Raw genomic sequence first — 16,610 nt, 5'->3', positions numbered from 1 at the left:
GGCATTGTAAAATTTGGGAGTTCATGCAGATATAATTATTACACCAAAAAACTATACTGGCTTGAAAATGGGCACATAAGCCTGTTTCAACTCTAAGCTTGAAATATATAAATGAAGACAAATGCTGTTCCACAAGTGGATCATCATGATCTTTCCTTGTTTATTCCAGAATTAGTAACTGATGCTTACATTTTTCCTTCTTGTCAATGCTTAATAGAGTCACACACACAAGTACCTAACCTCTTTGTCACTGAAGGAAGAATTTATAGAAGATAGTGATTTAGAAGCCAGTGATTTGCATAGTTACAGCTAACAGATTCAGCAAATGTATTAAGTAGTTTAAAACCCATCAAGAGAAGAAGGGGCACCTCTCGTACTGAAAGCCTGGGAACAGTTCCAAAGCAGCACTCCCACAGCTGATGATTGTTAAATTCTTAGAACCAAGAGGTAGGGAAAGCATGATTTCTAGAATTCTTTCTAACCTCTTCATCTGCAGCAACCATCTGTATTTTCTTCTGGGTAACCAAGTAACATGTTGTGTCCGTATGTGTCCTAACAGCCAGGAAACACACTGAGACAAGGAGGTAAAGGTAAAGGTTTCCCTTGACGTAAAGTCCAGTCGAATCAGACTCTAGGGGGCGGTGCTCATCTCCGTTTCTAAGCCTTGGAGCCGGTGTTGTCATAGACACTTCCGGGTCATGTGGCCAGCATGACGACTCGGAACGCCGTTACCTTCCCGCCGAAGCGGTACCTGTTGATCTACTCACATTTGCATGTTTTCGAACTGCTAGGTGAGCAGGAGCTGGGACGAGCAACGGGAGCTCACCCCGCCGCGCGGTTTCGAACCGCCGACCTTCCGATCGGCAGCTCAGCGGTTTAACCCGCAGCGCCACCGCGTCCCTTCTGAGACAAGGACCTGGTCTCTAATATTTATTGCTAGTACTTAACAGGAATCCTAACAAACTGAAGAAGCGTGGGGAAAACCCAGACATATAAACCCCAAAGGTTAAGGCGGTCCCAATCTGTGTCTCTTTGAATGGCTGCCCAATTCCTCAGTGCTACGCATGCGCTTGACAGTCTGGATGGGACCCCCCTGCTCGCCATCCTTACTCATGACATCATGTATATATATAAATGTGTACTTTCTCTATAGAAACTAATTGGGTGGGTCTCTCTGTATGCATTTTAATCTTCCCCTTGTGTTGTATATCCCCTTGTATTGTGTTGTCTATGTGAATGCTTGTGCATGCCCTGGGAATCAAAGGGGTGGCTGCTTATGCTCCAGTGCAGGTCATGTGACCAGAAGGAGGAGGGGAAGAAGGGGGTCTTAGAAGGGGTCTTGGAATGGAACATATAGCAGCATTTTGAACATCTGCTTGAGTGTTTATCCCATATAATTCATAGGGGGAATAAGCAGGGAATTTTTTTTCTCCTGAATCCCAGACCAGATCTGGCCTATTTTCAAACTCAATCCATGTCCATCTGCTGGGGGGCAGGGGACAACGTGGTGAGGGACAAATAACAACATGTGCATGATGATGTAATCACCAAATGCCATGACTTACAAACTTGAATCATACCTCCTAGCACAAGTATATAATGATGGAATTAGCAAGTTTAATGTAATTGAGCACTTGTCATTTTGCCATCATCACAGATTTCTACTAATGCTACTGAATTCCTCTTTTTTTGCTGGCTTCTGTCCCCACAACCAAATTTGGTTCTATTTAATTCCAGGTTTGTAGAGTAATCCTAATGAATTATAAATAACACAAACAGAATCCTGAGCCCCTTTATATAATTTCTTTGCAACATTCTATTTCATGCATTCTCAACAGGAATGATTCTGCCCCCAAGGGGGTGAAAATTGGTTCTTGGAGGCTGAAAAAATCTTAGATATTACAATGGTTTGTGGCCCTCCAAAGCTCAACCCTATCTGACAAAATCTTATTCCAACAGAAGAGAATATCTGTAGCTCAGGTTTGAACTGTGGAGTCCTTGGTGCTCTCTGAGCTTGGTTGTCTGCTTGCAGACATTTCATTACCCGACTAGGTAACATTGCACTGATGATGTTACCTAGCTGGGTAATGGAACGTCTGCAAGCAAACCACCAAGCTCAGAGAGCATCAAGGACTCCACAAAATCTTATTCCTTAGTATGTCATTTCTCTTGTTAGTTTTTCTTGGATATCACACAAGCAGCATTGACGCTAAGCTCATGGAAGACACATTAAATGTATGCAAGACCAGTGCTACAAAACTATGGCAAGTAGATGGCTGTGATTGGAGGACTTTCTCTCAATCGATTGTTCAAAGTCATAGCATGAGAGGTGGTCTGTGCATGCCCACTGGCTACCATTAGCTGCCTTGTGGATGTTGTTTATTGTAGTCTGAAACGGCAAAAGTACTTGTTTTCCAAATCTTATATGGATGAAGATAATTTTAGTTAGTTAAATAATATATTATGAAAGGATGAATTGATATATGTTCAAGGGGAGACATTAGAATTAAACACCCCATCAAACATTTAAAGTTATAGTTTAAAAACATCAATCTCAGGGATCCCATTGAATTGTTCTTGGGTATGTTACTTTCTTTTGTAAATGAGTTAAGTTAAAAGTTATTTTCTCATATCCAGCACAAGTTAAAAGTTCACGACAAATAATTTTTAAGAATTTCATTTTTTACAATTATTTTATATTTGCTGGTAAAATAACTATTTTGATTTTTTTTAAAATTGATTACACTGCTATTATTACATATTCAAATAAATTGCTAATTTGCATATGTAATTTGATACATTGCAATTTATGTAAGTAAATAAATTACATTAAGAGTTACTTATACAGGTCTAGTGGTTAAGGCACCAGGCTAAAAACCAGGAGACTGTGAGTTCCAGTCCTGCCTCAGGCATGAAAGCTGGTTGGGTGACCTTGGGCCAGTCACTCTCTCTCAGCCCAGCTCACCTCACAGGGTTGTTGTTGTGGGGAAAATAGGAGGAGGAAGGAGTATTAGGTATGTTCCCCGCCTTGAGTTATTTATAAAAATAATAAAGGCAGGATAGAAACTAAATAAATAAATAAATAAAGTTAAATGTTAATGGTTTTTTAATTTTTAATTTTACTTTTAACTTAAGCATTTTATTTAGGCATTCTTAGCCCTGCATTGAATAAAAAGCTTATATTTACTCTTTTCACGTGTAAAAGCCGTGGGTATGTGATCAGAAATTGGGGGAGCTTTCGGTGTCCCCTTTGTCATTGTCAGACCATGTCCTGATTATCATGAGATTCTCTGGTGCCACTATCCATTGCAGGGAAGCTGGACCCATTAGATCAGTCTGCCCCTGGCGACTGATGGACCCAGATGGGTTTCAGAGGGATCTGGGGGTTGTTCTTGCTGGCCTTTTGCACAGTCCACCTGAAGCCTTGGTTGCTTCTTGGAATAAGGGGGTAGCTGAGGCTTTAGATTAGATCACGTCTATGCAACCTCTCCCCTCTTGTGTATCCAGTCACTTCCTGTGGTTCACAGAGGAACTGAGGAAGATGTAATGAGAGAAGAGATGTATAGAGCATCACTGCCATTCTACAGGGGACAAACTCAACTGGGCATGGGTTAGAGCCGCTATTAAGGCCTACCTTGCTGCAGTAAGGGCAGCAAAGCATAAGTACTTCTCCGCCCTTATTGCATCTGCAGATAGCCATCCTGCAGCCCTGTTTCAGGTAACACGTGCCCTCTTGGGTAGAGGGAGCTCAGAGAACACCCTGCAGGTGCATGCGGAAGAATTTGCTCAGCATCTGTCAGATGAAGTCGCCTGAATTCACTCACAGTTAGACACTGGCCTTGTTGAGATCTGGGAGGGAGTCTTCCCAGATGCCTGGGAAGGAGTCTTGCCCGGGTACTGAAAACAGTTTGAATCTGTTGGGCCTGATGAAGTGGGCAGGGTCCTTAGGACTGTAAGCTCAGTCACCTGCTCTTGAGATCCATGCCATTCCTGGCTTGCTAAAGCAAGCCAGGGGTGTCGTGTGAGTGGGTTCTAGCAGTGGTGAATTCCTCGAGTGAGGGGGTTGTTCCTTTCCTCTTAAGGAGGACTTGGTTCACCCCCCTCCTCAAGAAGTCATCACTGGACCCCACTATACTGAACAATTTTCATCCTGTATCAAACCTCCCCTTTTTGGGGAAGGTGATTGAGAAGATAATGGAATGTGAGAATGACTTTGGAAGACAGGGGAGAGAGATGCTGCCTAGGGAACAATTTGATAAAAGAGGGAGGAGTCTGCAACTGAGTAACGGGCAGAGAAAGAAACTTAGGCAGTAAATAGGGACGGTGGCAGATTTGTACTTTCAGACTTGCAAGATCCTGTTAATGTAGCCTAGCAATAAAGTAGAGGTAGCACATCTAGTCATGTTTCCTATCTGGTTTACCTGGGATGGCTGACAATGGTTGTGCAGCAGTTTCAGAGAACTTTGGATAAAGCGGATTATCTGCATCCTTTTCAGTCAGGATTCAGACCAGGGTATGGGATGGAAACAGCATTGATCACACCTTTGGATGATCTCTGGCATGGGTGGGATGGGGATTGTGCATCCATCCTTGCCCTACTTGTGAGATGGGTGGCGATATAAATTTGATAAATAAATAAGTAAAGCATAGATATACATTCAGTATATAAAGAGATCACAGGTAGTCCTTTTTGAGCAACTGCCTCATTTAGTGACTGTTCACAGTTACAACAGTGATAAAAAAGTAACTTTATGACCAATCCCCACATTTATAACAATCACAGGTCTGTAAAGCAAAGGAAAGCTGAAGAAAGATCATAAGCACAGTCACGGTTAGCAACTGCTACTTAGCAACTGCTTTGCTTAACAACCAAGTTGCCAGTCCTAATTGTGGTAGCCAAACGAGGACTGCCTGTACAGTATATCTATGGTATTAAATTTTTAGGGGAGGGGTGATTAGGAAAAAAAATGTCTAAAAAGGCTCCTTACGAGAGTAATGATGAAAAAAAAGTTGAGAAAAACTGTTCCATTGGGTTGGAAAAGATAATGAAGAGAAAGAAAAATACCCTGAACTTTCCTTTCTCCTGAAACATTTGGGGGGTTTGAATTGCAAATCCAGTTTAAAAGCTTTAGCAACAGTCACCTCAATTTGATCTCTGAGGACTGGCCATGGCAGCCTAGTAAATTATTATTTACATGGCTTTACAAAACAAAACAAAGCAAAACAAAACCACAATAATTAGAAATAAATCCAATAAAAGTAGCCCAGAACCACAGTGAACAAATATTAGCACTATAACAATCAACACAACACAATGGTCTTGGTTCTGTCCCTACATTTAAAACAATGCTCTGGCATAAGACCAAGTGTGCATCCATCCATCATAATACAGGTGCTAAAAATGGGGTGGAACAACCAGCCCCTTCATTAACCCACTAATCAAATAAATGGTCTTTAACTCCCTTTTAAAGGACTCAATATTTCCACAGAGATTAAAGGAAGAAGGGATAAGATCCGTGTGGCCAAGTCCCTAAAGTCCTGAAACCTGCAGCCTGTGACCCTGAAGTGAGACACTATTGTAAAAGAAGATCCTGTTTAGAGGAATGTAAAAAACAAACAGGATTGTAAAGAGAAATAAGGGCAGATAGTTACCATGGCATTTTTAATTGAGGATTCTAAATACAAGCACCAGTAGTTTAAACTGGCTTGAATAACAACCCCCTGAAAAGTCCTGTGCTGAACTGAAGACATGAGAATAACATGGAAGGTCCAGATCAGCCCAAACAATGTTTTGGACTAAGTTCAAGGGACAAAGGAAGAATTGGGAACATCAGCCAGACTATTACAATAATCTTGGCATGAGACATCAAGGCACATACCAATAACGCTAGTTTCCTCTGTCAGAAACCCTCAGATCCTACAAATATTCTCTCTAATGCTCACTTAACCCTGCTATCCTGAACTGACTCCCTTCTTCACCAGCTACCTTAAAGTTCCAAAGCATATCACAATATCATCCACGAATGTTCTGCATCATTTATAGTTTGGCTAGAACAATGTCAATAATGTAGAATGCTAGTATTCTAGATGCTTATCCAATTCTATGGATAGTGCCTTTTATGAGACAATACAGATACAAAAGTCTGTATTGAGAGTGCCTTTGAAGATGGTCCAGGAGCTTCAGTTAATTCAGAATTCAAATATCTGTTATTATCAAAGCAAATAACATTGCTTCTGTACCAGGTTCCCAGCCAATACTGTGCTTATCAGCCTAAAATGGGTTTGGTCCAGATAACTTGAAAAGCTGCCTACATCTGTATGAATCTGCCCTGGGCCCTAACATAGGGCTTCTAACTTGCTGTCAAATAAGAGTTATCACATTGGCTAGCAAAAGAGATAGGAGATTTCTATGGTAGCCTTTCTGTTATGAATATATGAAGGCTCACCTGCTCCAAGATCAGAATCATGCAAGCCATGCTATTCCCTGTGACACACTATAGAAGGGAAAGTTGCACTTTGAAGAAGCAGGATAGGAAGGCCTTTTTTAAAAATAGTAATTTTATTAAAGATTACAACTGAAAAGATACAAACTAATACAAACTAAAACAATACAAGAGTAAAAAGAAAAATTAGAAAGTTCAGAAAAGAAAAAAGAATAGAAAGAAAAATAGAAAAGAAAAAGAATATATATATATATAAAGAAGTAACTTCCCCCTTCACCACAACAAGTATAAACAATTGTAGTAATTTATCACCTTCTCTTAAAATACAACAAATGCTCTTTTCTTCCCATATCTCATCTCTTAACAGTAAACAAAATCTTAAAACCTCGTCATTCATTCCTGGTAAGCAAAAGTCCATTAAAGGTTACCAGAGATAACTACATAATCTATTTTAACCTTAATAAAATAAACCAAAACAAGCTTGGTTTTTAATCCCTTCAAATGATGTCCTAGAACTTGTTTCTTTTCATTCTTTCTTTGTCCCTTCTCAGAAAATCCTTCAAAACATTAACAGGTCTCTTTTGTAAGTCCAGTATATAAAAGTTATACAAATAACTATTTTGGTTCGTTATCTGTATGTCCCTTTTAATTATTAAAACATCAACCAATTTCATTTGTATATCCAATATATCGTCTTTTTCTGTATCATTTTTGTAACTTATCATTTTTAAATCCACATTCAAATCAGTTTCAGTCTTGCCCAGTAGAGCTTTTTCCTCTTCTGTAACATCATTTATACACCATCTATCTATGATGACATTCTTAAAATTAACTTCTGAGTCCACAGTTCACAAATATCCTTCAAAACATCCAATGTTAAAGTATCTTGCTCCATTCTGTGTTAACCAGTCAACTTTAAGTATTCTTCTCTTTTAATTGTAATCTTTCATTTCTTCTAGTTCCATCTAGTGTCCAACCTTCAAAGTCCCATCCTATCAAGTCCCCTATGAATCCAAACAACAGCAATTTCCCACAGCAAGGATTCTTACAATTAATTTCAAAGTCTTATTTCAAATCCATCTGGACCCTTAGTCTGTTTTTAATTTTCCAGAATCAACACTCTAAACACCCTTTTGCTGTTTATTCCAAAATGTAAATTTTTTCTAAGTCCTTCAACTCATACTTAAATACTTTCGCTAAGGAGAAGGAGTCACCCGGTGAATGCAATAAAAACTTGCCATTCCAAAGGTGCTTAATATTTGAAAAGCAATAAAAAAATAATTCCAAAAGTGATTAAGAAATGAGGTTCAGTTGAGCTTTATGTCCATATAGGCTGCATTACAACTGTGAGCTCAGATGGAATCCTTCAACTCCCAGCCACTCAACTCGTAAGCCAACCACAAAAACCTCGGTTCCTGCAGTCTACTCACAAGGAGGAGCTGTCTGGAGTAGATGTGGGCAATCTCACAATCACTCCTTTCTCTGGAGTGATTTCAACAGCGACAATCCAGCATCCAGCTGCCAATCTCCACCATAAACACCATCCCCACTCCTTCAGGGATATCTAGCTCACCATGTCCTCACTAGAAATCAGGATAGGAAGACCTTAAAGAGCTGGATGATTGTCTATTTTTACATGAATCAATGCTCATTTTTATTTTACAGATTGAGCTTTTACAGGTAATCTTAAGAGCTACTGAAGACCACGGTGACCAGAGTGACAACAAAACATCCTGGCAATGCAAGCAGCAAAAACCAAAAGTAAGAATAGAGTAGCATGAGAGCAATCATCCCTTCAATCATTTGTGTAAGGTGCAGTAAGGTACTATTAAAAGAAAAAAAACTTAATTAAAAAGCACACAGGATGATAACTTCTGATATCTTGCCTAAACCATCCTCTATTACCTATGCCTGAAGCAAAGATATTCAACCTCTGTGGATTTACACCTCATTTATGTTGACTGGCAAAAATAATTCTTTAAAATTATTTTAAAAATTTAAATTTAACGGGATATTTTAAAGCTTCAACCTCTCTCAAATAGTAACGAATTTTTCAACAGTAACCATCATTTTTCACATTGTTATTAAGTAAATTTGTTTTAGCAAAAAAAGAGGCAGATTTCGCAATCCACCTTCATGTCAGAACTACCATTCAATCTACATGGTTTAGTTTTTAATGCCTGGAGCTAAGATGTTCTTGGCTGCAAACTATAGACTATTTTTAAAAGGAGAAGCTGTAAATGACACTCCACAGTGAATTATCAAGTAAACCAAAGGATCCCCACATGCTCCCAAATGCTGAAGGAGTGTATCTCTTAGAGCAGCCAGCTAAAAATCCCAGTAGATAATCTGGAGGACCCCACAAAGCACTCTTCCCCATCTCGGAACCTTACAGATAAGGTGGCCCTCAATTCCCAGCATTATCCCCACCATGCCTGAGTTCTTCTCACCAGACAAGGCACCCTCACAGAGTTCACACTATATACATAACTGGAGTAGATCCATTTGCAAAAATAAATTAATTAATTAAAAAACATGAATCAGGTTCAGACTCCAGCACAGGGAATGATTTTTCTAAGCAGATCTTACTTAGAGCTATCCTCCTTGTGGAAATTCATGTGTATTTCAGAAATCATGTTGTGGAGTTCAGTGACAGAATCTTGTAATTTATGAGTTACAGGTGTTTCATTCATTCCAAGTAATGTAAGAATATCCTGAACAGTATTTGCCTAACAGAGGTTAATACAGTTCTGTCCCAAACATTACCAAGTTTACACTAGTTTTTCACTGTAGCACTTCCTCCTCTATGTCTTAAATGCCTTGCTTCACTGGCTCAAATACTTACACCATTTCCTCTTTGAATAAACTAGAAGTTTTAGGCTTAAGAACTGCCTTAAAACTTCTGAGGCTGCCTACCCTACAGCTCTTTTGCAGCGTTAAAATATCTACTATATTATAGACTAAAGATGGACAATGCACAACTTTTGGGGGAGAAGGGGGTCCTCCCAAGATCTCGCCATCAAAATTCAGCAACAAACTGAATTACAATGGTACAGTTTCCTGCTTTTTTTTTAATAGCAGTAAAATACATGGATTAAATCTCAGATAAAACCCCTGAAAATAAAAAAGGGAAAAATGTGGGCCCGAGCCAAAAAAATACAGCTGACTTCTTTATTGTATTGCCTTGGTAGGATGCTGCAGTGTAAGAGGCAGAAGAAAGACAATGTTTGAAGAATCCATCTCTCAGCATGAAGATGATTTAGAACAAAATGGAGGCTCTGCTGAACTGGCAATGTATGCTGCAGAATGGGTAGGCTAATTTAACAAGGGACAAAGTCTCTGCTCCCCTCCCCTCACAATAGTCTGGTCACTATTAGATTTCCTGTACTGTAATGTTTTGTGGGTTTAAAAAAAATGCAAGACGCAACAGATTTGGCTTGTAATGTCTCAACATGTCTAAATCTTTTCTAGTATTATCTTCTACTTCTCTCAAGCCAGAAAGCAGTCCATCAGGTTTTGAACCTGCCACATGCAAAGTAAAAACTTTATGAAGTTTTAAATGAAAAAACTGTATATATTTAGGTTCAAGGTACACATGCAATAATAATATCCAGAAGATTTTTTCGATACTGAAATCTAAAATTTCAAAAACAGTAGAGCAGCAACGCTTAAAACAATCTAAACTTTGATTAAACAGAAAAACTAAATAAACTTCATGATGCAACTGTCTTAGGGTACAGTACTGTAAAAGCGGGCATGCTTCAATCTTAGGTTAAAAAAAAAAAACTCATAACCTTTTGACAACACAAACTACAGAAGCTTCTATAACTGCCTGCTGCATTCCTGCCCTAGGAACTGTCAATGTAAAGTTAATAAACTACCACTACAGCTTCACACAGAAAACTGATACACATCACTATGCCAGAGATTATTCAATGTAATACAAAAAACAGAAAACCCATGCTTGGTTCTTCCTGTTCCTTATTCTTCTCCACAGTGTCCAAACTAGAGCAATATTTTTTTCCTTGTAGTCAGCAGTGCATGTATATGAGGATAAGATAGTTTCCATTGTGGTGGTCGAGAGAGAAAGATGCAAGTGTTGTATTTTGGACATGGCAGAGAAGCAGAGGAAACAGGAAACACAAGATACTTTCATTAATCTTGCCCATCTACTCCATGATATTAAATGTACTCTCAAATTCCAAGGCAAGAATCTCATATTTAAGATTTTTATTTAGGATTACCACCGCAATCTCAATTTAAGAAAGAAGATAGAAGAACACTTTAGAAGAACAGCGTACCATTCCCACAAATGTTTATAAAAATTCCACAGACGACCACTTGCAGAATACAGAAAGGAATTCTGGAACTACATTCACTCCTGCCTAAATCTTTTATACTGTGAATTATTAACAGAATTCACAGTTGCCAGCACAGACTACAGACAAACTAGTGATGTTACAATGATCTACTATCTGAGGCATTCCACAGGTGTAGAAGCCTATTCAAAACATTTTTAGTGTTGGCTTAACCAGAGGAAATGAGGGCCAAGAGAGCCTGCTGGAATATGCCCAGATTTGCAGATCAAAGATCTACAAGCTGAGCAAGAGTGCTGCGGTGAACGCTCCTCAGGGTATGTAGCAAGAATGGAGCTCTTGACTACTTGTCCTATTTGCACTCCAGTACAGAACCTCTCCGTTTGGCACATTCAGCTCCACACTGAGCTGAAACAAAAGCCAGTTCTTTCATTTGGGTGCCTGAATGTTGTAGATCAATGGAGTAGAAAGAACAACAACCAGCTGAAAGGAAGGGGTGGGACATGCTACAGTTTTTATGCTTTGCAGTATTAAGTTAAATATAAAATACAATGATGGAATAATTCTTATAATAAAAATGTCTCTATTAGCTTAATTCCAATTGTGCCTGGCAGTCCAATCATGGCCTCAGATAGCTAAGATTATATGTTCTTCATTTACATGGCACAAAAAGATCTACAGTAATGAGCAATTATAATTTGTCAATATTTGAACAGACACTACAGCAAATGCGGCAGAGTCTTCTAGGCCAAATTTAATTTTTAGCTCAATAGTTGTTCGTGCCTGATATCGTTGTGCTTAATCACTTAACAATTTTTAAACAGGGGAGGTCCACATCCCAATCTAATGATAGAATTATGCCTTTGTTTCAAAACATACGGTCAAACAACTTTTTTTTGAAATTTTGAAAAATCTGAAGGAGGAACCACACCTCAGTGGCATAACTTTGTAGAAGATCTGGGTTCCATCCCTGACAATTATAAGGATCTAATAAGAGGTGATGTGAAAGATCATTGCCCAAAACCATTTTAGGATTAAGTGGGCTTTATGGGTTTTTGGGGGAACTCTTCTAATCAAGGCAAGGATAAAACAAGGTATGATAAAACCAAAAGTGGATGCCTCAAGAATGAAATACATTTTTAAAAGCCATACACATGAGTTTCCTCCCCCATCCACTTTCTTCCACCTTAGAACCACTAAGTTTAATTTACATTACTATAAATCAGTGGCAACTAAGGAAAGGCTGTGTGTCCAGAAAAAAATAGGGAAAGCTCATGCTCTCTCTAGATTCTTTACTTGATAGATATAAAGTAAGATATTGTTTCTATATGCTTTATATCTTCCTAAACTGTTCCAGAAATTCAAGCTAAATTCTATTAACTAGAATAAATTAGAGACAACTCTAGAATAAGAACCTTTCACTTTCAGTAGGTCTAAACAGATCTACCATGTCTGGGTTAAGAAGCTAAACTGGGTCAGGCCTGGTTAGTACTTGGACTGAGACGATTAGGAAATACCAGACCTATAGGCTGTACTGGGAAGTTGAAAAACATCCCGGAATAAGGCAATGGCAAAATCAGTTCAGTACCGTTGCCAAGAAAACTGCATTTTATTTCCATGTCAGCGTGGTTATGTCCCCAAGGAGCTGAGCTCAACTCAATGCCAACTTTATCTTATTTGGTTCACTTTCATATATCTACACGCACAACAAGCAGTATTAGGGACTATTCTTAGAGATGGTCAAAATATTTTGATATCTGAGACAGACAAATAACACATAACAAAGCTGCAAAAAATTAGAAAACAGTGGAAATTACTTTACTCCAAATCAAGGCATTAATCCATCTAAAGCAGTCTTATGTGAACTTTAAAAATCATGTTATTAGATGTGCCATATTGAGAATATGGAATAGATATAAACCCAGGTTGTGCCCAAAAACATCTTTATGGATCTCAGCTCAAGAAGCATATTATAGAAGAGAAATGGCAGGTAAAGATAAATCGTTGACATACCGGGACTTATTGGAAAACTATCAAGGGGGATTTAAAATCAAATCAAGAGAACAACTAATAGCAGAATGATATAGTTGTCAAAGGTTTTCCCATTTACAGTTACTTGAAAGATTTAAATGAATAAAAAGACTTATGGTATGGAGCAAAGTAAGAGAGAATTTGAAGTGCAATTGTGTACTGATAATGGACATGTAATTGCTAAAATGTATAAACTTTTGTTGAAATTTGAAATGGAAGAAGAACAGATTGTATGATAAAGTGGACTAAGAATTTTGGTTATAATATACAGATGAATCAATGGGAAAATATGTGGTTAAAAGGGTTGAAAATTATGTTATAATCTTAAAGAAATTTTTTATAAAATGATGTATTGTTGGTACATGATGCCAGAGAAATTATCTAGAATGTATAAAGGCATTTCAAATGTATGTTGGAAGTATGAACAACATGTAGGGACGTTTTATCATCCTTGGTGGACATGTAAAAAAGTTTTTAAATTTTGGATTCAAATACATACTTTGATACAGAGGATTTTAAAGATCAATATTCAGTTAAAGCCAGAACTTTTACTTTTAGGAGTAACGGATAAACAGTTAGAAAAAAGCCATGGAAGATTGTTTCAATGCAGGAGTGCTGTGGTGAGTTTAGTTATGTGCCCAGAGATGGAAAGATTTGACACTACCCACTATGGAGGAATGGTTGGCAAAGTTGACAGATTTTGCTAAAATGGATAAATGGACTTCTTTGATTAGAGAAAAGACACTATCTACATTTATTGGTGACGGGAAGCCTCTTATGGACTTTTTGCATAAAAATGAAAAAAATGAACTTATCATTTATGGTTTTGATGATTAGACAGGATAGATTATAGAAAGAATATGATGTACCATTAGAGAGGTTAAAATATATTGTACTTATAATTGCTGTGAAGAACATCGAAAGCCCCTTCTTTATATCTTTTCTCTTTTTCTTCAACTTTTTTTCTTCCTTGCACTTTCTGCTTTTTCTTTTGATTTCTTTTTCCTTTTTCTTTCTTACTTTATATTAGTTTGTGTTCTTATCTTCTTGTTTAAAAGCTTTAATAAAAATTATATTTAAAAAAATCCAGCTAAAGCAGCCTTGTCTATCTGACTGGCAGTGGTTCTTCAAGACAGGGGAATTCCAAAGTTTTATGTGGAACTATCAAGGACTGAACCTTGTTTTTTCCAAGCAAATTGAGCACTTTACCCCAGATTCTGTCTCTTACACAGACACAATGAAATCAATAATTAACAGTTCATTGCCCTTTAAAAGTATGTCAGATTTGGCCATCTAAGATAAATCAGCTCCCTCTCCCTAATGGTATAACTTTGTCTCTGAATAGTCTATCCACAAGATCAAACATGCTGAGAATATGAGTACATGTGTGTAACCTCTAATCTGCACTGAAGCACCCGTATAATGCATACATTTGGCATGTCAGCTGTCTGGGATATAACCCCACCCCACATGCACATTTAGCTATTTCAGCATTTACAGAACATTAGCATGCCTATATCTGAATGGACAATGAACTCATCCTAAATTACAAAACGGGCACACAGCAAAATTAGTTATCCAACTTCATCACATTTACATTAAACGCACCATAGCTGATAGCCAAGTGGCCCTAAGAGTCATGCTGCATAGAAAATACACATAAATGCCATACTAGTTTCTTATATTATTTTATAAGTGCTTTATAAAAGCACTTATAAAATGCTTTTATAAAATGAGGGGGAGATGGGCAGTGATAAATTTGACAAATAAAATAAAATAAATAAGTGCTTTAAACTGGTCCAAACAAAATAGCATCTGATTTACCACATAATATCAAGGGTGAAAAAAGTTTTTTTTATTTTTCCTCTAGGGTTCTTGATAAAGATGGAGTAGTTATTTGAAACCTGCATGCTGGGTCCTGTGCCAGTGAATTCTTTTATTTGGACCCATAAAAAATAAAACCTCATCTAAAGAAAAGAAAAAAAAAACGTGTTCACTCTCCAACCAAAAGAAACAAAATGCTGGGCTTGGTGGAGGGAATGACTGTTACTACAGGTCCTTCAGAGGCCCACCTTGAAAGAAGAATGTACTTTGATTTCTGGATTCTCCCAAACTGAGCCCAAGGTTACTGTGATCAAGAGGGATCAAATCCTGCCTGAGTTCAAATATCACACTAAGTAATTTTGTGGTTTATTTGGTTTTGGCCCCAAGTATTGTCTGAACCCAGCCTCTGGGACCTAAGAACATGCTTTATGCTCAGCATGTCCTGTGAACCCAAACAATTGTGCCTTACTTACCGACGGCTTAATGTGAACAAAGCTCTTAAGTAAGGTCCGGCAAGAAGTCCACCCCAAAGGGAGCCTTCTGCAAAGGAAAGCATCTCACCTAGGAGGAACCAGAACTGCCTGTACCACCTCCATCTCCCATCCTGAGGGAAGCTCCATACCTGTCTTAGCTCTGAGCCCAAAAGACAACATGCTCCCGGAACCTCTTTCCTATGCCACTGTGAAAAGCAAAGGAAAAGGCTTTCCAGGTGGAGAAGAAATCGGGTGTGGTAACCCGGCTTAGCAATGCAGCCGGGGCTACCCCGGCCTTTTACTCCGCGGCGCCCTCCCTCCCTGCCCCAGCCGGGAAGCAGACGCGAAGAGCACCGCGTTCGCCAAAAAGGGGAAGTGCCACGCGAGGCGCCGCCGGGGGCAGCAGAAGGGCTTCCCACCGAGGGCCCCCCAGAAACGGCCCCAGCCGTCCCATCCCCTCGTCTCGTCGAGGGCGCCCGCTCTCCTCATCTCTCCTCGACTTGCCTTCAGCTGCGACTTGGAGACTTTACCGCTCTTGTCCAAGTCGAGGGCGGTGAAAGCGTGCCAGATGGGCTTCAGCAGCTCTTCCTTCAGGCTCCCCATGGCCCGCCAGCAGTAGCTCCGCCGCTGCACTCCTCCTTTGCCTCCCGGAGGCTCGTTCAAAGCGCGCCTCCCCCGAGGGAGCTGCTGTGCCGCCGGAGCCGCGACCTGCGCACTCCCGGCTGCCTCCAGCAGCCTCCGGCAGACGGACGAAACCGGCTGGCGATGGCGCCAAGCTAGGAAGACGGGGGCCTACGCACCGCGAGGTTTACGAAAGTGGTGTGCAGCTGTGCTTCCGTCTCAGCCCGGACCCCGGCCTGGAGCGTGGCTTTTGAGAGGACCCAGCTGCAGGGAACCAGGCGTTTTCCTCCTCCCAGGCCACGCTCTGACTTCATCTGTGACGATGGGCGGGACTAAACTGCAAAGCCTTTCCAAAGAGCAAATGCAGAGAACTTCAGGGCAGATCTTCCTCAAATTCGGGAGAACTCTGACTACTTTATACAAAGCATTGACCTTCCCCGCAGTCTGCCTCGGTCTCGTGTTTACTTGCTTTGGGGCTCGTAACTGCAGCCTTCGTGGGACGCGGCGCTGATCTCAAAAAAGCTTTCCTTCGTCTTCGTTTTACTTTACTGGGAAAGAAACAAAACGAACAAGAACAAGGGGTTGGGAAATGAATGGAAAAGATTTGAAATTGGAAAAGAAAGATTCCATACGTTGTTCCCTGCCCAGTGTAAATTGGAAGGAACATGACAGATTTATAATAAAGGACTTCATTTGCTATGCATAGACCACTATTGCTTCTTGGAGAATATCTTGTCTACCTACCACGGTCACACACACGTGCTTTGCTATGCAAGGCCCCACAGAAAAGAAGTTGTTCAACCTATCTTATTTAAAAAATTTCTAACAGGGCTTAAAGTCCTTCTTTAATTGCTTTGATTTAAACTTAGAACATTCAGTTTGGTAATACATAAGACAGTTTT

General features: G+C 39.5%; 1 protein-coding gene across 1 annotated transcript in view; it reads right to left on the bottom strand.

Annotated features, from left to right (window-relative positions):
* SWAP70 (switching B cell complex subunit SWAP70) overlaps positions 1-16,019 on the bottom strand; it is a 47,561-nt gene extending 31,542 nt beyond the window's left edge. The window contains exon 1 of the mRNA XM_063289453.1: positions 15,592-16,019. Within this exon, the coding sequence (XP_063145523.1) occupies positions 15,592-15,690 (99 nt within the window). The 5' untranslated portion in view covers positions 15,691-16,019. The remainder of the gene's footprint in view (positions 1-15,591) is intronic.
* Between the last annotated feature and the right edge of the window lie 591 nt (positions 16,020-16,610).

The sequence above is a fragment of the Candoia aspera genome, chromosome 1 (genome assembly GCF_035149785.1).
Source record: "Candoia aspera isolate rCanAsp1 chromosome 1, rCanAsp1.hap2, whole genome shotgun sequence".
Taxonomy (NCBI): Eukaryota; Metazoa; Chordata; class Lepidosauria; order Squamata; family Boidae; genus Candoia; species Candoia aspera.
The sequence above is the reverse complement of the archived record's forward strand: the minus strand, read 5'-3'. Positions and strand labels throughout refer to the sequence as shown.